Source organism: Diospyros lotus, chromosome 1 (assembly GCF_014633365.1).
Source record: "Diospyros lotus cultivar Yz01 chromosome 1, ASM1463336v1, whole genome shotgun sequence".
Classification (NCBI taxonomy): domain Eukaryota; kingdom Viridiplantae; phylum Streptophyta; class Magnoliopsida; order Ericales; family Ebenaceae; genus Diospyros; species Diospyros lotus.
The window spans coordinates 19385120-19413043 of NC_068338.1; the positions used below are offsets into that span (position 1 = coordinate 19385120).

At 38.6% G+C, this 27924-nt stretch overlaps 1 protein-coding gene and 1 non-coding gene across 3 annotated transcripts in view; one reads left to right on the forward strand and one right to left on the reverse strand.

Annotated features, from left to right (window-relative positions):
- The window catches only part of LOC127813159 (la-related protein 1A), an 85607-nt gene that overhangs the window by 19411 nt on the left and 38272 nt on the right, over positions 1 to 27924 (reverse strand). For both annotated transcript variants that reach the window (XM_052353967.1, XM_052353973.1), the window contains exons 7-11: positions 23929 to 23998; positions 5317 to 5421; positions 4880 to 5220; positions 4380 to 4523; positions 3263 to 3326 (exon numbers count right to left, since the gene is read on the reverse strand). In XM_052353967.1, the coding sequence (XP_052209927.1) occupies positions 3263 to 3326; positions 4380 to 4523; positions 4880 to 5220; positions 5317 to 5421; positions 23929 to 23998 (724 nt within the window). The remainder of the gene's footprint in view (positions 1 to 3262; positions 3327 to 4379; positions 4524 to 4879; positions 5221 to 5316; positions 5422 to 23928; positions 23999 to 27924) is intronic.
- LOC127793639 (U6atac minor spliceosomal RNA) lies at positions 4004 to 4126 on the forward strand. The gene has a single exon (XR_008021475.1). It is a non-coding gene; the product is annotated as a U6atac minor spliceosomal RNA (small nuclear RNA).

The following is a 27924-nucleotide window of genomic DNA, read 5'->3' on the forward strand; positions in this document are numbered from 1 at the left end:
GCTTCATTGTCACTGCCTCTTATCCGTCGCGTCCTCCTCATCCTCGTTGCCTCAATGTCGTCGCCGTCGCCCCCGTCCTCGCGGTCGAGCTCCATCTCAGCCGCGGCAAGCTCCATCTCCGTCGACTCGTAACCCCCCTCTCTCTCTCTTCTCTGTGTGTGTGTGTGTGGGTTTTGCGTTTGCTGTGTTTGGTTTCTTTTTTATGTTTTTTATTTTTTATTTTATTTCATTTTTCTTTTCTATTTATATATAATTATTAGATTTATATTTAGTTTTTATTATTAATTATATATATTCTATAATATTTCTAAAAAATCTGCTGCTTGCTTATAGTATATTGATGTTTTTATTATTGATTATATTTCTGTTTTTATTATATTGTAAAACATAAATTATTTTGCTATTTTATTATCTTAATTTGAATCATTTGATTATTTTACAGCCATGATATGTTATTGTTATTTTGAATATTAAGTGAGGTTATTGGTTATATATAGGTTTCTATTGCAAGTTTTTTCAATTAAATTAAAAATGTCGGATGGGACTCGAAGTACGGAAGCATCGTTTGATGCAGCTCCGGTTTTTAAAAGGAAGTCCAATGATATTGGATAGGAGTAGGGAATGTTAATTGATTCGAAGAATATGGATAAAGTTAAATGTAAGTTGTGTGACAAAGTTATGTCTAGCGGAGTTTATAGAATAAAAAAACACATAGGTCATATTTCCGAAGATGTTTCTACATGTCCAAAATCTTCTCCGGATGATAAAGCCAAATGCAAGAATGCTATTGCCGAGGCAAAGAGTAAGAAGAAGAATAAGGAGGAGGAGGAAGATTTGATGAGATCTTCTGCTAATATTTTTGAAAGGGGGGGTGATGAAGATGAATTGAAAGAGTTAGGTAGCAAAAAAAATGCCCCATACTCTTAGCCCTATGGATAAGTTTGCAACCTCTATTAGTCCTGAAACTTGTTTGACGAAAAGTCAGCAAAATATCAATGAAGCACTCTTTAAAGAAAGAACACAGACTGTTCGTGAGTATTGTGCTAGATGGGTGTATGAAGCTGGTATTCCTTTAAATGCTATAGATCATGATAGCTTCAAATTGTTTGTTGAGGCGGTTGGTCAATTTGGCCGGGCTTCAAACCTCTCAGTCAATACTAGTTAAGAGAACCGTTGTTAAAAGGAGAAGTGGATAGAACTAAAGAATTACTAAAGAAGCATGAAGAAGAGTGGACACAAAATGGGTGCTCCATTATGACAGATGCTTGGACAGACAGAAAAATGAGGAGCATCATGAACCTATGTGTTAATTCTAATGCAGGTACTGTTTTTTTATCTTCCAGAGAGTCATCAGACAAAGCACATACAAGTGAACTCATTTTTGAATATGTGGACAAGTGCATTGAGCAAGTTGGCCCACAAAATGTCATCCAAGTAGTAACAGACAATGCTGCCAACAATATGGGAGCGGCAAAATTATTGAAATTGAAGAGGCCAAATATCTTTTGGACATCATGTGCTACTCACACTATCAATTTGATGCTTGAAAGTATTGGAAAACTATCAAAGTTTAAAAAAGTCATTGATCAGGCCAAGAGTTTGACAATCTTCATTTATGCACACCATAAGACCTTGTCCTTAATGAGATCATTTACAAAGAAGAGAGATATTGTGAGACTGGGAGTCACTAGATTCGCTTTTTCTTTCCTTACTTTGCAAAGTTTGATGGAGAAAAAAGCTCAAATGAGGACAATGTTTACTAGTTCTGAATGGGATGAGTGCAAATGGTCAAAGACTGGTAAAGGGAAAGCAACATATGCTATTGTGATGAGCATTACTTTTTGGAATAGTGTGAATTTATGCCTTAAGGTTTTTGCTCCTTTGGTGAAGGTGCTTCGAATTGTTGATGTAGATAAAAAGCCTTCTATGGGCTTTTTATATGGAGAGCTTAAGCATGCAAAGGAAGCTATTAAGCCTTCTATTGTGTGTAAGTTTATTTACTTTATACTTGTTTGACCTATGTAGTTAAATGGGGGATAACTTATGGAAATCACACTCCAAACTTGCAACGAATGGCAATAAGGATCCTCTCATTAACCAGTAGTTCGTCTGGTTGTGAAAGAAATTGGAGCACTTTTGAAGGGGTTAGTGTATACTTTAAAACGTTTTTAATACTTTAATTTCATTACTCCTATCATTTAAAGACTTAAAGTGATATTACTTTTATTTTATTTATGTAGATACATACGAAAAAAAGAAATAGACTGGATGTGCATCGATTGAACAATCTTGTCTATGTCCAATTTAATGCAAAACTGATGAACAAACAAAAGAGGGAGAAGGAAAGGAATGTTGATGTGCTACTTGCTAGTGATGCCAGCAATGCACAAGGATGGATTGTTGAAGGAGGAGATGATGAAGAAATTGATCCTGGTACGGGGCTTACTTGGGAAGTGGTTGGTGAAGCATCTGGAGCAGACGAGATGCTTCAACCTCAAAGAAGTTCTAGGATGAGAGAGCTTCATGAAGATGATTTCCAATAAGAAGAAGAAGAAGATGAGCAAGAGCTTAATGAATTTGATTTTGAGTCTGATGAAGATCATGTATTAGAAGAATATGGAGAGGAAGAAGTCTAATTAGATAGTTAGATACTTAAATTCTTCAAGTATGGTTTATGTTGCATTATTGTTGTTTTTATCTTATTGAACCTAGAACTGATCTACAACAATTTGTTTTCTCATACTTAATTCTATATTTCACTTGCCATTCCATTATTGTTGTATTATTGGTTTATGTTACAATATTAATGCTTTTCAACTTTGATTTAATTGAAAATAACATCAAATTATATCACAAAATTTAAAAAACAAAAAAAAAAAATAACAGTTTTCCTAGGCCCCGCCTAGGCGCTAGGCCCCAGCCTAGCGCCCGACTAGCGCCTAGCACCTTTTAGAACACTGATCAATACACAAGGGTAAATAATTAATTAACAAAATGACTAAATATTAGGATAAGAGAGAAGGAACTAAAACCTTGATTAAGCAGAATTTTGAAAAACACACACACACAAGGAAAACAGATGGGAAGACAGTATCACTAATTCAGCCTGAGGAAGATTAGAGATTAAAATAGCAGAAACAAGGAATAGATTTTATCAAGAAGCAGAATCCCATTCCACTAACCTATCAAAAGTACACAACTACACACATCAAAAGCTTTCCTATTAAAGTTAAGATTCTAAGAGAGAACTTAGAGAAGGAACCTCGCTGCAACCAATTCCCAACTTCTTTCTGTCACTTAGGCACCGCTTACGATATTTGACGTACCTAAATGGAAACAAAAAGCACATGAGGAAACCTAAAGAAGTGGAGGATTCACAATTAAACAAACTTGTTAAAATCACAATATTGGTAGGTTAGCAAGTCAATTAAGAGCATAATGGTCAGTAGATTACCTGAATCTGTTACAACTTAATCATGCAAACTGAAAACCAAAAACCAATTAATGTGTGGATATATATAAAAAGTATAATTTCCCATAGATGTCATTTGCTAAGGTATTGAATTTATCCTAGTTCTAAGGAAGCATAATAGAAAAACTTCCCAATGTTAACTCTGTTATCACTTCTTTCATTGCCCTTAATATTTCCATTACTATCTTAACTGACATTCGAACATTAAAGCAACAAACTAACACTGTCAAATATATGCTGATAATGCCACTAAATAAGATATCATCTTACAAAGAATGCATAACTCATTTCTTCACCATGAAGATTTTTAGCTTAATTTGGTTTCTCATATCTGAAAGTATATATTCACTGAGGAATCTAGAAATAGATTTGGATTGGGAGAATAGGTGACAATGACTAAAAACAAAGAAAATAGTAGTAGAAGAATGAGAAAAATAAGGCAGGCTTTAAAATGTCCTTGGTTGCCTGGATAATTCATTTACTGCAACAGGAAAAATGGCCTATGAAGTGAGTCAATAACAATGCACATATGTTTTTGGTAGAAGGAGAGATGGTTGGCATCTCCCAACAGGGACGGGAACAGCCTTTGGGCTTACCTATTACCACACATTCAGTTAAGGCTTCCCACTTCAGTGAATCTAACCAAATTTTTTTATTTACAGGGAAAAAAAAAAAAAAAAAACACTGCACATATGAATATTTTCAAATAAGGTCATCCCTGAGGCTCCTCACTTTGTGAGGTCAAAGGAGGGTTGTTTTTGTACGCAGCCTTCCCCTTGTTTCTTTGCAAAGAGGCTGTTTCTACAACTTGAACCTATAACCTTCCAATCACAAAGGCGCTACCTTACCTTTGCTACCCCAGTTTGCCCTCACATATGGAGATTTAAATGTGATAAAATTCACTCACAATTGCTGTGTGAAACCATTTTCTTCTAAGAGCCGATGACTTGGATGCTGAAAAGGTGGAAATGACTTTGGCAAGGAACCCACTGGTGGACTGTTTCCAGGAAGATTACCATGAGGAGAAGAGCTCAACTTTGACGGCCTTGAGCTGTGAAATTGAGAATTAGATGTGAATCAATTAAGTAGGAGAATCATAAGTCAGTCAAGTAACCAAAAAACGCATCTTCAGCACTATCAATGTTCGATCCCATCTTTTGAACCCTAAGCAGCTGGAAGTTTCATTTCAACATGCAAACAGAAGCACTTTCAAAGTGTAAATAACTAAGTAATTCTTCAATACCCAAGGTCCCCCCGCCCACTTTAAAAGTCTAGCGAAGGTCAAGTTCAGCATTAACCCCCAGATAAGAGGGGCAGTTTTCATGGTTAAACCCGTGGCACAAATTGCACTGGAGCAACCAACAGATCCAGTCTGGAAAAGACTCGAAACTATTACTTTGAACTCACCCATAACTTTCAGGAGGCGTAGAACCAAAGAAAAACCCAACTGAAGAACTCGGTGGACTCTCTGAAACAGTGCCGAGAGAACTGTGGCCCATTGTCTGATTTCTGATATTGCTGGTAAATAAACGCTGCTTGTGAATAGGCTGCTGCTTGGAAAAGCCTTTATTTTGCTTCCTTCGTGGATTGGCAATCCCTGGACCTTCATGGCCGCTACTACCAGCAAAGTGCCCACCTGCCTTTGGATTTATAGTTTTCACAGCAGTGCTGGAGGACTTAGTGTTCCCATCTCTTCTCTCACTGCTTGACTTATTTTTTCTGCGGTTAGTTCGCTTCGCTTCCAATTCCTGGAAATAGCAAATACATGAGGGAAGTTTTCTGTAAAGTTTTTGCAAGATGGCCAAATCTGACAAACATCAAAATGTAACAAAAGGTCCATAAACCTGCTCATAGAAGTAAAGTGTATCATTGATAGCGGAAGCAAGCTCATTAGATAAGGACTTAGACTTGTTTGCACCAGTTCCAGATCCTTCAGCATTTCCACTATTCTGCACAGCAAGAAAGAGTTGCTTATCAAACAACAGATTCAAATCCAAAATAAAACCCTTTGTGGTTTTTTTTATTTTAACACAGAACTACCACTGGAGACTCTGGTAGAACTCACAACGTAGAGACAAAATCAAAGTAGTAAAAGATCAGGACCAATTTTGTAATACATATAAAAGCAAGCAGAATAGAATTAAACAAAAAGCACCCAATCAAAGCAAAAGCTTGAGAGAGAGAAAATCCACTTCTACTTGGTAAAAACAGTTAGCATCATGGCACTGTCAGGAACTTTATTTAATTGAAAATATGAAACAGCTCCATCTTTGAGTGTGAAATTGTGGATTTCAAGGCATTCAGATATCCACCAAGTATATTTGATATTTTAGATATGTCTAACATAATGTTGAAGAAAATGTAATTTTATAATATATATCTGACGTCACTCGAATACCCATCAAGCATGTCTGGAACATTTTGGGTTCCAAGAGCTGACATTTTTAGGATGAACTTTCGCATATAAAATATGGAGGAAAAATAAAACAATGTGCATTAAAGACCTATGAGCACCTTTACAAGAAGATGGACAAGAATATACTACATCATGATTAATCCCATCTTAAACATTGAAGTAACCGATTGTGGTACTGCCACTGACAATCAGCATATGGCAATCATCTATTTGGCTTGAACTTCCATAAACCAGCTAGGTCTCATCTTCATGAGGTCACACGTAAAGTGCCAAATAACTTGATTGTAGCCTAGCAATCTTCTATATGGCTTGAACTTCCATAAACCAGCTATATTAATCATCATGAGGTGATGTGTAAAGTGACAAAAAACCGCTAGCCCAAGGAAGCATGCGTGGCACCCTTCCTTTTCAGCCCATGCATAAGAGTACGATTCTATAAACATTATGCATAAGAGTACCTGTGAGGAAAAGTATAAGTCAGATGAGTTATTAATCTAAAGTCAGTAATGGTCAATCATGAGGACCAAATGCAGTTGTTGAGTTGAACGGATATCATCTTCTCAGGGATTAACCAATATTAAATAGGGCCTGTTACAATTTTCAGCTGTTTATGAACTGTTTTCAGAGAATTACAGCAGATACAAATGTATACTATCCAGTTGCTAAACAGATGCTAATTGTGGCTAACAAGCAGCTTCTAAATCAAATCTGCAGGACACTACCAACTCATAAAAATAAGACCACATAACTAATTCAAGATATCCTGACCAATGTACTTTCACACTAGCATTACTTCCATAACTCCTATGAACTCTGTGAAAACAGCTATTCTTAAATTACCCCTCAAACAAACCCCAACAAGTTTCTGTTGCAGCTCTCTATCAGCATTGTCAAGTCTCAGATAAACATATTACATTTCAGTATACCATCATAATCGATCCGAGCATAAAGTTGGAATTTTGATTAAAGATTTGATCATACGGGGAACATGATCAGGTTCTATTGGTACAAGAAAAGAATTACAGGTCAGATCATTAGCTAGAGAGAAAAAGAAGAGATAGGTCTCAGGAGTTAAATGCATTGCAAGAGTAACGGCAAATTCAAGAGCAACATCATTGCTGGTTGTTTCCCAAATTCTGGAATACAGAATTTTTGATATTATAAGTTCATTTTTACATTTGAGTACATAGGAAACAAGAAAGAGAAGAAAAGAGAAGCTGGAATTAGAAATTCAACCATGTCATGGAGGAATTTCATAGTTTCCATTAAGTTTAATACTTTATAACTGGCTAAACTTAAATGATAAAAAAATTATCTCTCAATCTCAGTTTAACCACAAGTATTATAAAATTACAATCTCAACACACAAGTAATATCGCAAATCTTTCATGCAAGTTCCCAAATAAAAACCAAACTTCTGAAACAGACTTTTAGTTGGAATACATTCCCCTTTTGACCGAATAAGTTTATATTCCCTGTCACAACCCCGATGGACGATAGCTGGGTTTTCCGCAATTCCAAGAGGATTGCAAAGGAGAAAGGAAGGAATTTGAGAGAGGATAGACGAGAGAGAGAGAGAGAATATTCTGGATTGTGTTTTCATGACACTGCACAGAGGGGTCCTATATAAGGACGTTTGGGAAATCATTCCCTGACAGTGGGCCCTCTCCCTTAACCGTGTAACAGAATATTCTAACAACCTACTGCCCTGCTATGGCCTACTGCTACAGCTGGAGGGAACTTACGTTAAGAAGCAAAAATTAAAAATCTATCCTAGTAACTGCCTACGAGACACTGCTCCCCTCTTGAATGCTTCCTTGTCCTCAAGGAAGATTGATTAGGCTAACCGCGCAAGGAAATTTCTGAAGCAGTTCAGGAAGGTATTCCCAAGTGTTTCCTTCCTTAGTACTCCCTTGCCATTTGACCAAGACTCGGATTAAGGGTACTCCTCCTTGCTGGATCACTCGTCTTCCGAGTATGGCTTCTGGTTCCACAGCTTGCTCACTTTCCTTAGGCAAAGGTGGTAGCGTGGCACTCAATTGACCTCTTCAATAGCGAAACATGAAATACAGAGTGGATGTGGGTGTCGGACAGTAATTACAATCGATACGCCACCTTCCTCACCTTGTTAGTTATAGGGAAAGGCCCGAAGTACCTGGGACTGAGTTTAGTAGCTTTCCCTTGTATCAATGATCTCAGGTGTGGCTGTTTCAATCTTAGATACACTTCATCCCCGACCTCAAACACCCTTTCTGTCCTCTTCCTGTCCGCGTACTGCTTCATACGGTGCTAAGCAAAGGCTAGCTCTTGTTTTATTTGCCTTGTCAGTTCTCTCTTTTTTTGTAAGTATTCTTCTACTGTGGCTGCGTCTGATCCTCCTCCTACTGCCTGTAGCATGGGTGGTTTGTAGCCGAACAGAGCTTCGAAGGGGGTTGTTCTAATAGCTGAATGTCGGGTGGTGTTATACCACCACTGTGCCAAGGACAACCACCTATGCCATTCCTTGGGTCGTAATAGGCATATGCACCTTAGATAAGTCTCGAGGCATTGATTCACCCTCTCGGTTTGGCTGTCCGTTTGGGGGTGGTAGGTCGTGGACAACCTTAGGTTCGTTCCCAGGGATTTCATCAATTCCTGCCAAAATAGGCTGGTGAACATGCTATCCCTATCGGAGACTATATTCTGAGGGACCCCATGCAGCTGGATCACACGATCCAGGAAAGCTCTCGCCACCTCCTAAGCTGTATAAGGATGGGATAACCCGATGAAGTGGGTGAATTTCGTGAACCTATCCACCACCACCAGAACACTGTCTTTCCCCTCTGATCTGGGTAAGCCATACACGAAATCCATTGACACACTTGACCAAGCTTGATCTAGAATGGGGAGGGGTTGCAGCAGTCTGGGGTAAGGTACCCGCTCCATTTTGCACCTTTTGCAAACATCACAATCCTTCACAAACTCCTTTACCTCCGTCTTCATTCTTGGCCAGTAGAATATCCCTTTAACCCCTACATATGTATTCTGTTCGCCGGAATGGCCTCCCAAAGGTGACTCATGCAAGGCCTGCATGATCTTCCTTTTTAGCTCAGCTTGGTTCTCGATCACTATTCGTCCCTGATACCTCAGCATTCCTTCTTTCAGAGTATACCCCTCCACCTCTTCTTGCTTCACAGTCAGTTTCTCTAGCAAGGCCGTGATCCTTGGGTCGTTCCCATAGCTATTGATCACTTCCTCGAACCACTGTGGAGTCCCTACTGTTACTGCTGCAAGGCTTCCTTCTTCGTGGCACCGGGATAGGGCATCTGTAGCTATGTTTTCTTTCCCTTTTCAGTACTGTATCGTGTAATCTAATCCCATGAGCTTAGCCATTCCCTTGCGTTGCAGCTGCGTTTGAAGTCTTTGCTACAAAAGGTATTTCAGACTTTCGTGGTTTGTTTTGATGATGAATCGCCCTCCTTCCAAGTAATGCCTCCATCGATCCACGGCCATTAGGACTGCCAAAAATTCTTTCTCATAGATGCTTAACCCAGAGTGTATAGGACCTAACACCTGGCTTAGGAAGGCAATTGGTCTTCCTTGCTGTGCTAGTACTGCCCCAATGCCAGTGCCACATGCATCGGTTTCCAGGGTAAAAGGCTTCTCAAAATCTAGCAGCTTCAACTCAGGCACCCTTCACCTAGTTAAATGATGTTTCTGCCTTAGGGCCCCAATGAAACTCTCCCTTTTTCAGCAGCTCCGTCAATGGTCAGCTGATGACCCCATAGTTCTTAACAAACCGCCGCTAATAGCCTGTTAACCCAAGAAATCCCCTTAGGGCCCTCACAGTTGTGGGCCTCGGCCAATACACCATAGCTTCGATCTTCCTAGGATCAGTGCTCACCTTTCCCTCAGAGATTATGTGCCCCAAATACTCCACCTGCCCCTGACCAAACTCACATTTGGATTTCTTGATGAATAATTGGTGGAACCGGAGGATGTCGAGGGTGGTTTACAAGTGCAATAAGTGTTGTTCAAAGGTGGGGCTATAGATAAGGATGTCATCAAAGAAAACTAAGATGAATTTCCGCAAGTGGGTCTCGAAGATGCGGTTCATGAGTGATTGAAAGGTGGATGGGGCGTTGGTAAGCCCAAATGGCATTACCAGAAATTCAAAGTGGCCATGGTGGGTTTTGAATGCAGTCTTAGGAGTATCCTCGGGTTTCATCCTAATTTGATGATAACCCGAGCGTAAATCAAGCTTGGAAAAGAACTTGGCATTGTGGAGTTTGTCTAAAAGATCTTCCACTAAAGGTATGGGAAATTTATCCTTGATTGTGATGGAATTCAAGTGGCGGTAGTCTACACAAAACCGCCATATTCCATCCCTCTTTTTCACTAACAAAACGGGGGAAGCAAAGGGGCTTTAGCTTGGTTTGATAATGGATTGTTGGAACATATCCCTAACCATCCTAGCCAATCTCATTCTTTTGGATATGTGGGTATCGGTAGGCTCGGATATTAACTGGTTCGGTGTTTGGTTTAAGGGTGATAGAGTGGTTAAACAGTCGGTTAGGGGGTAGGGATCTTGGTTCTGCAAAGAGGTCCTCATACTTCACCAATAGTTCATCAAGTAAAGCCAAGTGTGTTACCTGATCAAGGGGCTCCTCTAGATTGCTGACTGTTAAGTAATACTACCCCAACTCTCCTTGTTCCTTGGGTGTGTCTTCTGTGGGCACTATTGAAAAGAGTTGTGCCCATTGAACCCACTTCCCCTTCATGACTCTCTTCGAAACTTTCCCAGACATCAGCTTGCACACCCCAGCTTCTTTCCTGCTCCTGATGGTCATTCTCTTGCCCTCCTTCTCGAAAGACACTTCCATGCGGTTAAAATCAAAACTAATTGGGCTTACTCCATTCATCCAATCCACCCCCAAGACCATATCGCAGCCTCCCAATTGCAGCAATCTTAAATCGGTTACAAATTTCTCTCCTTGCATTTCCCACGAAAACCCATTGCAGGCCGAAGTACTCAACACCTTCTGGCCATTGGCCACTGTCATGCTTAAGGGTGGTGTTCCTATCAGCTGGCAATTTAGCCTCCTTGCCGTGTGCTCATCAATAAAACTGTGGGTACTCCCACTATCGATCAAAATCGTCAGAGTACTTCCCTTGGCCTGGCCTCCTGCTTTGATAATTTTGTTATTGGCCACCCCCTTCAGGGCATGAATGGATATTTCTCCATTGTCTTCCATGCCCCTGTCATCCCCATCTATCTCTTCCTCCACCTCCTGGTCACTTCCTTCATTCCCTTCTAACAGCAGAATCTGCCTCTTGCAAGGCTGCCCCGGGTGGTACTTGTCCCTACACCGGAAGCATAGTCCTGCCATTCTTCTTTGCTCCCTCAACGGATCTCCAGGGGGTGCTGCGCTTTGACCCACAACTCCTCTTACCCCGCTGGTACCCTTGCCTGCTTCCCGGTTAAAATACCTCCCTACCCCATTTTGGGTCCCTGCCACCATTCCCCTTATCTACTGCCTTTGCCTCTTTAACAAGGCCTCTACTGCCAACTCCAATAGTCGAGCATCTTCCAATACTTGAGCTACCGTCTGGGGTCTAAGCACTTTAACCATTGGCCTTAATTCATCATTGAGGCCACTTAAGTAACTTGATACAAAATAGGCTTCGGTGAGGTAGGGGTTGTATTGGATCATGTAAGACCTCAACTCCTCGAATCTAGTACATCTCTACACTTCTTGACTGTTTAAGCTTGTTGAACTCTTCCACAATGTCGGCCATACTTTTTTCTCCAAACCTTCCACATAGAGCCTCTGTGAACTCCTCCCATGTCGGGTTTCTCCTTAGCCGTATGACTCCTTGATACCAAGCATCGACCTCCTCATTGAAGTAGGCTGCTGCCAGCGACACCTTCTGCAGCTCTGGAATATTATGCCATTCAAATAGCCTTTCGCATTTCCTTATCCACCATCGTGGATTAATCCCTTCTAACACTGGAATGTCCATCTTAGGGAGAGGAAACCCTTGTGGTTGATGGTTCACCGGGCTTGCTGGCCCTCTTTCCGGTATTCCTTCTTCTCAGACACCCTGGGTAAGCTCCTCCTCATGTATTTCCAACTCCCGACCAGCTCTATCCCTTTGGGGAACAGGGTCTATCCCTTCTCTCGGAGGGAAGTCAGGTGCTAGCCTTATCGGTTGTTGTCGGCCTAGCATGGCCATGTATTGCTGCATTTATGCAGCTAGTTCCTCTCGTACCCGTGTAATGGACTCGTCCAACCTCCTTTCCATTCCATCCATGGCACTCTCCACCTGGAGGTCCAGTGCAAGGATAGCCTCCTGATTCCGAGTCGTACCCAACTCCAATTGCTCCATCTTACTTTGACATTCCGCCACGACCACCCCAGTTTGCTGCAACTGTGTTTCAAAGTTCTTCATACGCGTTCCTTCAGCCATCGATAGACCTTCTCACCCACTGACCAGAACAGTTCTCTGATACCAATATGTCACAACCCCGCTGGACGATAGCTGGGTTTTCCGCAATTCCGAGAGGATTGCAAAGGAGAAAGGAAGGAATTTGAGAGAGGATAGACGAGAGAGAGAGACTGAAAGAGAATATTTTGGATTGTGTTTTCATGCCTTTACACTGCACAAAGGAGTCCTATATAAGGACATTTGGGAAATCATTCCCTGACAGTGGGCCCTCTCCCTTAACCGTGTAACAGAATATTCTAACAACCTACTGCTCTTGCTATGGCCTACTGCTACAGCTGGAGGGAACTTACATTAAGAAGCAAAAATTAAAAATCTATCCTAGTAACTGCCTGCGTGACATTCATAATCGCCATACTTATTGGTTCAGGTAAATAGTACACATCAAATTCATTTATTTGTATTTCTTAGGTCAACACAGGAGTCAATAGGCACATTTGCAAGTTATGTAGTCATTCAAACTATAAATTGCTATTAAATTTGAGAGTAACAAGAATTGAGGTAGAAATGCAATCAGAGGGAAATGAGAGAGATCAGACTTGAAAGAGAAATCTAAGATTCAATTATCATTCGGCTATGCCATTCTCTACCTAATATATCCTATATATAGGCTACAATAGCAAAGTACAATCATTACATCAGCAAAGTAAAACAATAATGTACAACCTACAACAACACATATAATACATAATTACTATTACATCCTTGGAATCATGACAACCACCAATTACTAGGGCAAAGAGATAAAGTCTTAAATGTTGATTTAACATAATCCCATTGTAATATTGGAAAAGTCTTAGTATCTCCTTCACATGTTCTAACATAATCCCATTGTAATATTGGAAAAGTCTTAGTATTTTTCATTGTTTGCTGAGGTAAGAAAAGAAGAGAGTAGGAAGAAAGTGGTGTTGCCTGCATTAGGTCATTCAAACAATGAGGTGTATATTCAAAACTCGACCCTGAATATATGTCATGGAAAGTTTCCTATCACAACTAAAGGGGAGGTTTAAAAAGATAAACAATGGTTGTGAGAATCGAAGATTAGAAAGCAATAGGAGAAGAGAATAATAGAAGGAATGCCTCGATCAAGTTTCTCATTGAATAAATAACAAAACATAAGATAGCTAGTATTTATACTCAGCTATTAATACAAAGAGGCGAAGCCTCACCAACATATAGGATAACAAACATAGATACATCAGTTAGCAGCAGTTAAATCAGAGTAAACAACAACAACACAAAATTCTATCTGCTGTTATTTTCTTCAACATTTCCCCTCAATTTAGACCTCCCTTCTGACTTAAAACTCCTATGCTTCTTTATGATATCGGAGTCTCCAGCAAACTGTGCCTGTATAGGGGAGATCTACAGGCCAATCTTGTTACATAGAAAATGTAGACAACCAAGAGGCAAACACTTGGTAAAAATGTCAGCCGCCTGATGTAAAGTCAGCACATATTTGATCTCAACCGCACCTTTTTCAACTTTTTCTCAAACAAAATGCACATTTATTTCTATGTGCTTAGTGCAACAATGAAAAATAGGGTTTTTTGCTATGCTTTTGGCTACCATATTGTCACATCACAAAATAGGAGTATGATGTAGAGGATATCCTAACTCAGAAAATAGAGATTGTAGCCACAATATTTTAGTAACTCTTCGAGCCATAGCTCGGTATTCTGCTTCACCAACAGACCGAGCAACCACCGACTGCTTCCTAGAACTCCAAGCTATCAAATTTGAACCAAGGAACACACAAACACCACTGGTTGACCTTTGTGTAATCTTACATCCAACATGATCAGCATCGGTAAATACAGTCAAAGAAATACCACCTCCCATAGGTCTAAATACCAACCCCAAATTAATTGTGCCCTTAAGATATCGAAGTAGACGCTTACAAACTAACCAATGCTCCATTTTAGGGGAGGATAAAAGCTGACTCAGCCCATTCACCACAAAGGAAATATCATGCCTGGTATGAGTCAAATATTGAAGAGAAACAATTAGAGTCCGATATAAAGTAGGATCTGAAAACAGCTCTCCCTCATCAGTAAATGAAAACCCAAAAGACAAAGGTGTATCACAAGACTTACAATCTTGCATAGAAGCCTTCTTCAATAGATCTAAGATATATTTTGATTGTGTAAGGTACATACCAACAACCTTTCCATATGCTTAAAACCTAGAAAATAACTTATTGAACCTAAGGTTTTGAGAGCAAAATGATCATCCAAATCCTGAATACATGCTTTTAAAGAAATAGGGTTAGAACTCGTGACAAGTATGTCATCAACATACACCAAAAGAAAGAGCAATGCTGTATCAGTGCATTTAATAAAAAGAGATGCATTAGAAAAAGCTCTTGAAAAACCCCAACCTTGCAATGTTGATTTCAATTTAGTGTACCAAGCTCGTGGAGCTTGTTTCAATCCATACAAAGATTTCTTCAACTTACAAACATAAGAAGGAAATCTAGAATCAACAAAACTTACTGGTTGAGACATATAAACATCCTTCACAAGCTCTCCATTCAAAAATGCATTATTAATGTCCACTTGCTGAATATCCTAGCCAAAGTAAACTGCCAAAGAAAACAATACTCTGATAGTCGGAGCCTTAACTACTGAACTGAATGTTTCTGTGTAATCTATTCCAGGTGTTTAAAGAAACCCTTTAGCAACCAATCATGTCTTGTGTTTAAGAATAGACCCATCAGCCTTGTATTTAGTCCGAAACACCCATTTACAGTCAATTAAATTCATATCTTGGGAGAAAGGAACCAATTCCCAAGAGTTATTATGTTGAAGAACATAAAACTCTTCCTCCATAGCCTGAGTCCAATGAGGATCAAAGAGAGTTTCATTGACTGAGCTAGGTTCTAGGTTACTTATTAGAGCATGAGGAGATGAAAGAAGCTTCTCAGATTTAGATTGGGTGAACAGAGGGTGTAGGTACAGCTTTAGGTTGAGAGGAATGTGGATAAGTAGTGGTACATGGTTGCTGGTTTGGAGAGAGAGGTAAAAAAGAAGTGACAGAATTATCAGAGGAAGGTGAGGACAAGGAGGGTAATGAAGGTTGAGTTACACGAGAAGGCACTGAAGGTTGTGCTACTTGAGGAACATTAGACTGGAAAGAAGGAAGTGAATGAAAAACAGTAGTAGAAGAACACAAAGAAGAAGACTGAACAAGACTAGCTGTTGCGGAAGCAAACAAAAGTAGATAAGGAAATTCGGTAGGATTAAATTGAACATATCTAGAAATATAAATCCTACCTGAAGGATGAAGACAATTGTACCCTGCATGAATTGAACTATATCCAACAAAGACACTTACCACATGTGTTTCCCTCTTCTCATCATCTTCAATGTTGGCTATTTTGAACCTAGATGGTTGACTAAATAGTTCTCCAGCCATCTATTCATCCTTCAATTCAATACACACATTCGGAAACCGAGGAGAAATCGAGTTGCGAATCAAAAAGAGAAGGTACAGAAGATCGAGAGAAAGATGAAGCACTACAGTTCGAATCAGAAGCCATAGCATGCTCTGATACAATGTGAGAATAGAAGATTAGAAAAGAATAGGAAAAGAGAATAATAGAAAGAATGCCTCAATCAAGTTTCTCATTGAATAAATAACAAAACATAAGATAGCCGGTATTTATACTCAGCTATTAATACAAAGAGGCAGAGCTTCACTAACATATAGGATAACAAACTTAACAAACATAGATACATCAGTTAACAACAATTAAATCAGAGTAAACAACAGCAACACAAAATACTATCTGCTGTTATTTTCTTCAACAATGGTGTGACCATTGCAATAAGCCCTATCATACTAGGGAAACCTGCTGGAAGATCCATGGAAAGCCAGCAAATTGGAAGCCAAGGAATCAGCAAAAATTAGGTTAGTCCACATACACGGTAGAAGCTGAAAAAGGGAATTCAACTACTGTTTCTTTAACAGCCGATCAATTGGAGGCCCTACAACAATTACTAAGCTAAACTAAGGTGAATAAGGCTGAAATTGCAGACAACAATCCAGTGGCATCTTTGGAAAAACTAGGTAATACAAGTCACTCTCTACTTTCTCAAAGGTTTTCTACAAACTTTTGGAACATAAACACTGGAGCATCAAATCACATGACATGTTCTCTTAAAATTTTATCCAATTATGAACCTTGTAATCAAGGCATTGTTGTTTTTATGGCTGATGGTACAACCTCCTTAGCCCAAGGAAGAGGAACAACTTACATAGCAGGCTTAACCTTAAAATCAACACTTAATGTTACCTGATTTAAGATGCAACTTGTTATCAGTAAGTAAAATAACTAAAGAAAGGGACTACTCAGTAACATTTTTTCATTCTCACTATGTTTTTCAACCTATCCTCGGGGAAGTTGATTGGAAATACTGAGGAGAAGGGAGGATTTTATCAAATTTCAAGACTTGATCATCCTACCGAATTTAGGTTATCTATTCAATCCTCTTTGGCTATTGTTTCAGAATCCGAATTAATGTTATGGCATTAACAATTAGGACATCTTAGCTTTGAGTATCTTAGGGTTTTGTATCCTTCTCTTTCTAGTAATAAAATTCAGAATTTCTATTGTGAACATTATATCCTTGCAAAGCAAAGCAAGAGTTCTCATCCTAATCATACCTATAAGCCTTCAAAACCATTTCATTTGGTCCATAGCGACATTTGGGGACCAGCTAAGACTCCCAACCTAACAAACAATAGATGGTTCATCGCACTTATTGATGACCACACAAGAGTTAGCTGGCTGTTCCTAATGAAAGACAAATCTGAAACCTACCTTGTTTTCAAAAGGTTTCATCAAATAGTCCAAAATGTCTTCCAATCACCTATTCATATATTGAGATCTGATAATGGTTGAGAGTACTTCTCCAATGAATTCAATCAATACCTAAATGAGCATGGTATTATTCACCAAATCTCATGTCCCTACAATCCCCAACAAAATGGGATAGCTAAGAAAAAGAACCGACATCTTCTTGAGCCAGCAAGAGCCCTAATGTTTACTCAATTAGTTTCAAATGTCTATTAGGGAGAAGCTGTTCTTAAAGTAGCCTATCTCATCGATAGACTCCCTTCAAAAATTCTGGAGTTTAAAATTTCTTTGAATGTCTTTCTTGAGTCCTTTCCTCAGCATACCAAGGTTCTAAATTCTCTCTGTCTTAAGGTTTTTGGATGTACTATTTTTGTACACAAAAACCAGCTTACTCAATCCAAATTGGACCCAAAAGCACTCAAGTGCATATTTGTTGGATACTCTCCTACTCAATAAGGATATAAATGCTATAATCCCACTAACTGAAAATTCATTGTCTTGTGATGTTGATTTCATCGAGCATCAACCATTTTTTCAAGACAACCCTCTGCAGGGAAATACCTCCAAAACTGAAGATTTTTGGAGTACAATTATGCCAATACCTTATTCTTCCTGTTCTACTCCACTCATTGCTCCATTACCAACCCATGTCCTTAATCCTGAAACATCTCAAACCAGTCTTGAATCCAATTCAGATTCTATTCCTCCAGTCCTAAGCCATCAAGGGGGAGAGAGAGAACGCCAAAATTCAAGAAGATGATTAGGTCCAAAATAAACCATCATTAATGGTTTATTCTAGAAGGTCTCGTGATCCTCAGCCAACCAAATCATGTAATTCAGAGGTAAGTCCAGAAAATGTGGCTGCAAGAAATGCTAAGGCATAGAACATATTGTAAGATGGAAAAGAAGATGATCTAGGTATTCCAATTGCTCTAAGGAAAAGGGTAAGATCCTGCACAAAACATCCTATCTCAAATTATCTCGAATGCTCAAGATTATCTCCTCAATACAGATCATTTACTATTAGTCTTGATAGTGTGGCTATTCTTAGAGATATTTATCAAGCAATACAAGATGAAAAGTGGAAGGCAACAGTTATGGAAGAAATGAAAGCTTTGGAAAAGAATGGTACTTGGGAAGTTATGGGGTTACTAGAGGGAAAGAAAGCAACAGACAACAAGTGGGTGTTCACTGTGAAGTATAAATCTGATGGGAGTATTGACAGGTATAAGGCAAGACTTGTAACTTAAGGATTCACTCAAACTCAGGGCTTGAACTACAAGGAAACTTTTGCTCCAGTGGCTAAATTAAATTCCATCTGGGTTTTATTATCCTTGGCAATAAATCTAGACTAGAGACTACATCAATTAGATATCAAAAATGTATTCTTGAATGGTGAGTTGGAAGAAAAAATCTATATGAGAATACCACCAGGTTTTGAGAAAAATGACACAAAAGGGAAAGTATGCAAGCTAAAGAAATCATTATACGACCTTAAACAATCTCTTAGAGCATGGTTTAAGAGGCTTAGTGATACTCTACACGAGCTTGGATACAAACAAGGGCAGAAAGATCACACTCTTTTAACAAAGCTTGAAGATGATGGAAGGAGAACAATTTTGATAGTTTATGCAGATGATATCATTACCAAGGGAGACAACAAGCAAGAGATTGAGAAGTTAAAGCATCAATTGAGGCAAGCATTTGAGGTAACATAGTTGGGAGAATTAAGATACTTTTTTGGATTGGAAGTGGCAAGAAGCAAGGAAGGTATCGTTATATCTCAAAGGAAATACATCCTAGATTTGCTAAGGGAAACAGGCAAACTAGGGTGTAAACCAGAAAGTACTCCCCTAGAGCCCAATTGGAAGAATAAAGAATAGAAAGAAGAATATCAAGTTGACAAAGGGAAATATCAACGCTTAGTACAGAAACTTATCTACCTATCTCACACAAGGTCAAATATTGCCTGTGTTGTAAGTATCATCAGCCAATTCATGCACTTACCAACTAAAAGACATCTTGAAGTAGCTTACCATATCCTCAGGTATCTCAAAGGAACACCTGGAAAATGGATGTAGTTCAAGAAAAATCAAGATAGAGGAATAAGTGGCAATGCAGATTCTGATTAGGCAAGTTCTATCAAGGATGGTAGATCCACATCAGGGCATTGTTCCAAGCTGTGGAGAAACCTAGTAACTTGGAAGAGCAAAAAACAACAAGTTGTTGCTCATAGCAGTGCAAAAGCTGAGTATCAAGCTATTGCTCAAGGGATTTGTGAGATAATGTGGATAGAAAGACTGATGAAAGATCTATCTATGCCTATATCATCTCCTAAACTACAAAACAATGATAACAAATCAACTATCAACATTGTAAACAATCCAATGCAGCACGACTGAATGAAACATGTCAAAATTGATAGGCATTTTATCAAGCAAGAGATGGAAGAAGGAGACATAAGACTCACTTATGTCCCTACTAAAGATCAAGGAGTTGATATCTTAACTAAAGCAATGCAAAAACAAGGTTTTGAATCACTTAGAGGCAAGCTGAGAATGATTGACATCTATTCCTCAGCTTGAGAGAGAGTATTGGAGGAAGATGAGTAACAAAAAGGCCCGAGAATGTAGATTAAGTTAACTAAGAAATTCAATCTAAAAGATAAGAAAGAATAAGAATAATTCAATCTCAAGTTATCCAAATTCTTGTTGATCTAAATCTGTAAAGTAGATAGCTAAAGTATTGTAATCAGTGAACTAAAACTCGGCCTAGGCGGCGCTGAGATACTAGGCGGACACTGGCCACCGCAATTATGGCCTAATCGGCCCCCTTAGGCGCCGGCCCGGCTAATCGGTACCAAGCGACCGCCTCACTGCGTGAACCACCTAGCCGATTATGACCTAATCAACCGCCTGGGCCACCTAATCCATTTTGTATAATTTGATTATTAGGATTTTTGTTTCCCCTTACCCCTTATCTCTTTCGTCTATTTCCCCTTCTCTCTCTCGTGCACCGCCGCCAGCTGTCTCTTACGGAGTCACCGTCACTGCTTGCCCTTTCTGTCTCAACCTCTCTGGTTGCATGTCGCCGTCGTCTCTTGCGGAGTCGTCGTCACCGCTTTCCATTTCTATTAGCCTTCTCGTCGCACACCGCCACCGACCTTCATTCCACACTGCTTTCCGGTTCTCTCTTTCGTCTTCCTCACTCCTCACCCTCCAGTAAGTAATAAGCAAGCGTTGCTGCTGCTTACTATTGTTTTTTTTTTCTTTTTGTTATTTAATTTATTATTTATGTTAATATTTGATTATTTAAATATTTATTAATGTTTTAAATATTTTAATATTTGTAATTGAAACTTGCAAGCAAGCAACAAACAAAGCCAACAAGTAGCATGCAGCAAGCTACCTTTGGCTCCTTGGCTTTGTTTGTCAGCTAGTTGTCTATTTTAATGCAATCATTCAATGTCAATTTACTCAGGAAAAAGAAAAAAGGAAGTCATACCAGATGGAATTGGGAGTACGGAAGCATCGTCCGATGCCGCCTCAATTTTTAAAAGGAAATCAAATGATGTCGGATGGGAGTATGGAAAGTTAATTAATACGAAGAATATGGATAAAGTTAAATGCAATTTGTGTGGTAAAGTTATGTCTGGAGGAGTTTACAGAATAAAAGAACACATTGGCCACATTTCCGAAAATGTTTCTTCATGTCCAAAATCTTCTCCGGATGATAAAGCTAAATGCAAGAATGCTATTGCCGAGGCAAAGACTAAGAAGAAGAATAAGAAGCAAGAGGAAGATTTGATGAGATCCTCTATTAATATTTCTAAAAAGGGAGGAATGATGAAGATGAATTGCAAGAGTTAGGGGGCAAAAAAGCGCCTCGTACTCTTGACCCTATGGATAAGTTTGCAAGCTCCATTAGTCCTGAAATTTGTTTGAGTGGGAGAATGACTCAAAGGCAGCAAAATATTAGTGAAGCATTCTTTACAGAGAGAACATAGACTGTACAGAGATATTATGCTAGATGGGTGTACGAAGCTGGTATACCTTTCAATGCTATTGATCATGATAGCTTAAAATTGTTTGTTAAGGCGGTTAGTCAATTTGGGCCGAGCTTCAAACCTCCTAGTCAATACCAATTGAGGGAACCGTTATTAAAGGAAGAGGTTGACAAAATGAAAGAGTTACTGAATAAGCATGAAGAAGAGTGGGCACAAAATGGGTGCTCCATTATGACAGATGCTTGGACAGACAGAAAAAGAAGGGAGCATCATGAACTTATGTGTTAATTCTAGCATGGGTACTGCTTTTCTTTCTTCAAAAGAATCATCAGACGAAGCATATACAAGTGAACTCATCTTTTGAGTATGCGGACAAGTATATTGAGCAAATTGGGCAACAAAATGTCATCCGAATAGTAACTAACAATGCTGCCAACAATATGGGAGCAGCAAAATTATTGAATCTGAAGAGGCCAAATATCTTTTGGACATCATGTGCTACTCACACCATCAATTTGATGCTTGAAAGTATTGGAAAAATGTCGAGATATAAGAAAGTCATTGATCAAGACAAGAGTTTGACAATCTTCATTTATGCACACCATAAGACCTTGTCTTTAATTAAATCATTTACAAAGAAGAGGGATATAGTGAGATCGGGAGTCACTAGATTTGCTTCTTCTTTCCTTACTTTGCAGAGTTTGATGGAGAAAAAGGCCCAATTGAGGACAATGTTTACCAGCTCTGTATGGGAGGAGTGTAAATGGTCAAAGACCGTTAAAAGGAAAGCAGCATATGCTACTGTGATGAGCATTGCTTTCTGGAATGGTGTAACTTTATGCCTTAAGGTTTTTGCACCTTTGGTGAAGGTGCTTCGAATTGTTGATGCAGATAGAAAGCCTTCTATGGGCTTTTTATATGGAGAGATTAAGCAGGCAAAGGAAGATATTAAGGAGACCCTAAATAATATTGAGAAAAACTATCAGCCTATTATAGAGATTATTGAAGCAAGGGTGAAAGATAAGTTAGATAGTCCATTGCATTTGGCGGCTTACCTTTTGAATCCCTACTACCTTTTCAAGAATAAGAATATACATCTTGATAATGAAGTAATGGATGGGCTTTTTAATTGTGTGGAGATGTTTTATTATGGTGATGATCATTGTGAATTGCAAGGTCATGTCATAAATAATGAGTTGCCAAAGTATAATCGTAAAGAGGGAGCTTTTGGAAAAGTGTGGGCAGCTCAAGGGTGTGCAAAAAATGATGACAATTATAATCCAGGTATAAAATTCCTTTAATCTTTTTCTTAGTTCCTATTGTGTATTAGTGTATAAATTTGTTTACTTTATACTTGTTAACTTATGTAGTTACATGGTGGATGACTTATGCAAATCAAACTCCAAACTTGCAATGAATGGCAATAAGGATCCTCTTGTTAACCAGTAGTTCATCCGATTGTGAAAGAAATTGGAGCACTTTTGAATGGGTTAGTGCATATTTTAAAACGTTTTTAATATTTTAATTTCATTATCCCTATGAAAGTGTGAACTATATTTCTTTAATATCAATTAGTTATCTATCATTTAAATTGATATTGCTTTTATTTTATTTATGTAGATACATACGAAGAAAAGAAATAGACTGGATGTGCATTGATTGAACAATCTTGTCTATCTCCAATTTAATGCAAAACAGATGAACAAGCAAAAGAAGGAGAAGGACAGGAATGTTGATGTGCTACTTGCTAGTGATGCTAGCAATGCACAAGGATGGATTGTTGATGGAGGAGATAATGAAAAAGTTGAGCCTGGTACGGAGCTTACTTGGGAAGTGGTTGGTGAAGCATCCAAAGTAGACGAGATGCTTCAACCTCGAAGAAGTTCTAGGATGAGAGAGCTTCATGAAGATAATTTCCAATCAGAAGAAAAAGATGAGCAAGAAATCAATGAATTTGATTTTGAGTATGATGAAGATCGTATGCTAAAAGAATATGGAGAGGAAGAAATTCAATTAGATAGTTATTAGTTAGATTCTTCATATATGATTTATATTGCATTATTATTGCTTTTACCTTCCTAAACCCAAAACTGATCTACAACAATTTGTTTTCTCAAGTATAATTCCATTATTTCACTTATTGTTCCAACTTTGATTTTCTTGAAAATAACATCAAAATGTTCAAAAAAAACAATTTCCCTAGGCCCCGCCTAGGCACCCTAGGCGCTAGGCCCCAATCGGGCACCCGACTAGTGCCTAGCGCGTTTTAGAACACTGATTGTAATCTAGTCCTGCAAAATAAGAGAATGGTTAGGAGATTTTTTAGTAGATGTTTTAGGACTTTTGTGTATATATGTCTCACAAGTCAATGAATTATACACGGTGGTGTGATTCCATAATACTTCTACCTAATTTCTTCATATTAAATTGGGATATTTATCTAGCATTATTATGGTCCTTGACAGGGGGGAGAAAAAGACAAAAGAAGAAGAAGAAGAAGAAAACAAAAGAAATTTTATCGCCCTTAAAACAGTATAAAATAAAAAGTAACCTGTCCAGAAAGACCTGAAAGTAGGGGAAAAAATTGCAAATGACACATCAAGTAACAGCATTTTTAAGCACAAAATAAAATATAAAAGGAACACTTCAAGGAAAAGACCAGTGAATCTTCGGCTTAACAGCCTCACCTGGGTGACAATTACAAGCCGCTCCACAGCCTGATCACTGACAGCCATCTCCTCATCTTCATCATCAACCCTTTGGACAGTAATGTCATCAAAATTTAACAAAATAGTTATTACAAGTAGTAGATCATCAAAGATGTACGAAACAATCAGTTAAAACTCATAGAAAATATGTGTTATAATTTTAAAACTGATATTCGTGTACCCATTATTCCAAAAACAGAGTATATCAAGCCACAAAAGATTCTCAATACTCCTACAGTAAATTATTAATGATCAAGCAATTCAGAAAAAAAAAATTAAGCATATGGTTCTTCGTGTAAACAACATCAACAGTATTTTACTTCTCTGCTATGTGAAAAAGCTTCAATCAGTACAAAAACCTGAATTGAGAAAAGATAAGACTGCCAAACAATTATGGCAGGACATATTTATCATCCAACAAATAAATCCTATAAGTAGTACATATATTGAACTAAGAAAAATCTGTAAGGGCTATGAAGCAAATCAGAACCTTAGAATACATGCTTGCAAGAGCAAGAAAAGGAGAAAGCATGCATGCGCACAAAACTACACCAATGGTGGCCCCAACATCTTTAGGTACTACTTATTAAATGCATTTATCTGAATCGACAAGATAACCCTCTTATAGAGAATATTTAATCTTTTCATAACCACGGTATAAGAGAACATCCAATTATCCTTTAATCTCTGACATTTTCACTATTTTACAGCTTGCAGATACCTTAGTCCTCTTATGTATTGTTCTTTTTTGGTCACATGTTTTTTGTCCTTCATATTAACTGAATCATAACTAGAGAGAAATATACTCCCTGACAAGAAATTTTCTATGCTTATCTTCAAAACGAAGCCTTGTAGAGACAATTCCACAAGGTTGAATATACCCTATGCATATTTCGCTCTCCAGGGTGATATTGTACTTTCATTCTTCTAATTGAGATTCCTCATACTATTTCTAACAGTGATCATAAGGTTTGTATACATTTTCTTCTTCTCTCTCTTCATTTAAAACCAGTTGTTTTCTAACCAGCACAATCAGCATTTGTGAAATCTTAAAACCAATCTAAAAGCCTAACCTCCTGATGATTATAAAACTCAAACCCTAGTCACCCTAATCATTCTGGGGCTAGGTTAAACCACTCTTTCCTTACCGTAAAGGATGACTTTTCTCTAACGCTCAAACAAAGAAGCAATCCAAACGTGATATTTATTCTATTTATAACACTAATATTTATTCCACAACCATAATCTAAGATCTGAAGCCTAACACATTTGACCATAAAATTCCTTGGTTCTCTCCTAGGCCCTATGCTCATCAGTTGTGCAGTAGCATCATAACCATCACAAGACAACAAAAATAAGAATCCAAAGCAATAATCCAGTCACAAGAGTATTTCACCTTTCAATAACAAAACTAATGTTCAGACTGGCAAGCACATGCAGTCGGCATATTGCAGCAAAGTACTGAAACTAAAATAATGATAGAATAACAATAAAAAAAAAAAAAAAACACCTAGTCAACCAAGTGCAGCATTCCCAAGAAATTTATGCAGCACTATCAACATAACCAATCAGTTAAGTTAAATAAGTAGCAAGGAACTCAAGATGGCAACCCCTTCCAATAGAATTGGAATTAAAATATACATCAACTTCCAAGCTATGAGGTCAAACATGTTAGTGTTAGTGCCCTAAATGCTAGATTTACACTACATGTGATGTATGTGTTTGGCACTAATGATGTAATCTTGTCACATATATAATTATTATATATGAGATTATATCTTCATCCATACTCTCTGTTTTCATTTATGAATGAGTCTCTAAATATCTTGGTAGAGATCTGACTCTTTAAGAATGATATGACACGGATTTCTAGTTCAAGTTGTCTTAAAGGAATTCCTGGTCTGAGATTTATCAGAAGGGGAATATGATTAATCCATTACGGACCAGCACGTGTACTACTGCCATTATTCAGCATGAGATGCTAATGAGTGTGGGTGGTGAGTCATATACCATCTTGCATGACATGCAGATAGTAGACATGTGAATGGATGTTAGTCGAACATTTACCGAATGTGACACCTGCGACAGATCGCATGGTTTTAAGAATTAATGATTTGTCACTAGTTCCTAAGTGTGTATCTGGTCATCTAATTGAAGACGAAAGAGTTATCTTATGCATCGGTGTCGAAGATTTGTCGTTAAGCGGAACCATCCGAAGTAAGATGTGGGAATGCTCTCTGTGTGGTCTTTAGGCAGTGGTGTATGGAAGCAGCTAATGGGATCCATTGCCCTCCATCAGATGGGGGTGAACATCCTATATAGTCTTAATTGGTTGTGGTTGGTAAATCCCTAGCCAGGGTGAGCATGATCAACAAAGTGTTACCAATGTCGGAAGTCATTCCGAGATGCTACCTCGATCACACTATACTAGATCTGACATAATTACCGAGTTCTGTGAGTTTAATCAGTCCATGACTCTCACTCGGTCGAGATGCTAGACAATGGAAGAATTATAGAACACAATAATCAAATAACCTTAATAGGTTCATCAGAAGTTTAGACTTTCATTGCCGTTAGGATCGTCCTGAGTCCTGACTAAAGGATACTCGAGATCTTTCAGAATGCTATGAGAATTTGGAGAGATCCTCTTAGTAAGTTGAAACATTCAACTGGCATCAAAGAGTTGAGGTGTCTTGTTTGCTACATGGCAATGAACCTAGAGAGTCACACACACACCAAGTGTAGTGCCAATTAGTGATCCCTTGTTGTAAGCGTGTTCCTCTTCATTAAAGTGTTTAATGATACCGGTTGCGATTAAGCGTTAACCAGTTAGATTCAATTGTATGGGAGACCACTAAAGTGTTAGCAGAGCACACCGTTAAAAGTTAACGGGGCCTTGGTTTCACTAAGTGTTAGTGAAAAGGCTATTATTCGATAATAGCGGGGCAAAGTGTAATATATATATATATATATATTTCTAGGTGGTTGTAGGCGGAACTGTCGACCGTTGTTTAGAGGTTGTCGACCATTTCTGTTGGGCACAGCCTCCCATGAAGTGCGTATATATAAATGAGTGAGAAGGTGGAGGAAGCACCACCAAGCTTGGACGTCTAGAACCTTGGAGAATTTGGAGAGAATTCCAGAAGCTCAAAGCTGCTTCTTCTTCCTCCTTGTTCTTGCTTGTTCTTCCTGCTCCATCTTGTTCCTCCATGGCTGCAAACTTCAAGGGCTGTGCTTGCTCCTTCTCTCGATAGCTTGCTCTCTCATCCTAGACCCTAGTTGTTGGATAACGAGATAGCAACCCGTGGAGTAGCTCTAGCTTCGAGTCACCTTCTCCAAGAGGGTGCTAGTCGTGCTCCAGGGAAGGGTTTGGTGGCAGCTCGGGCATGGACAGACTAGGACCTCCACATTTGAGGAGACGGGTTGGTCACCCAGCTTGCAAGTACATGGGAGCTTCTTGGAGCAACTTTGTGAACAACCAGCACTAGCAAAGCTTCCTCGAAGGTATTTCCATAAACCCCCTATGGTTGGTTTTGTTTGGGCATGTGGATGACTTATACCGGGTCTTGCAAGGGTCGTTTTGCTTCCATTGTGCGTTTGTTTTGAAAAAGCTTTAAAACCTCATATCCCTTGCATTGATCCACCAAGTGTTGGTTTTTCAAGCCTTGCCCTTTCAAAACCAACATGATGGACAAAATAACCCTCCAATTCCATCAATAAATGAATGGTAAACAAAAAAGCATAATTTTTTGTGAACATCATTTTTGGTGCAGTGTATGGGCTTTACCAGCAAAAGAGGCTACTCAGGAAGATTTCTAACAATTTTTTCAACTATCCTAACTTAAACACTGAGGTCATTTTTGGAAGAGTAGGGCAATGATATGAATGCTAGAGAACTAACAACAAGTCATTATAATTATTTAAAAAAAAAAAAGAATTACAGCACAGTGGCAATTACTGGTTGCAGAGAATGCT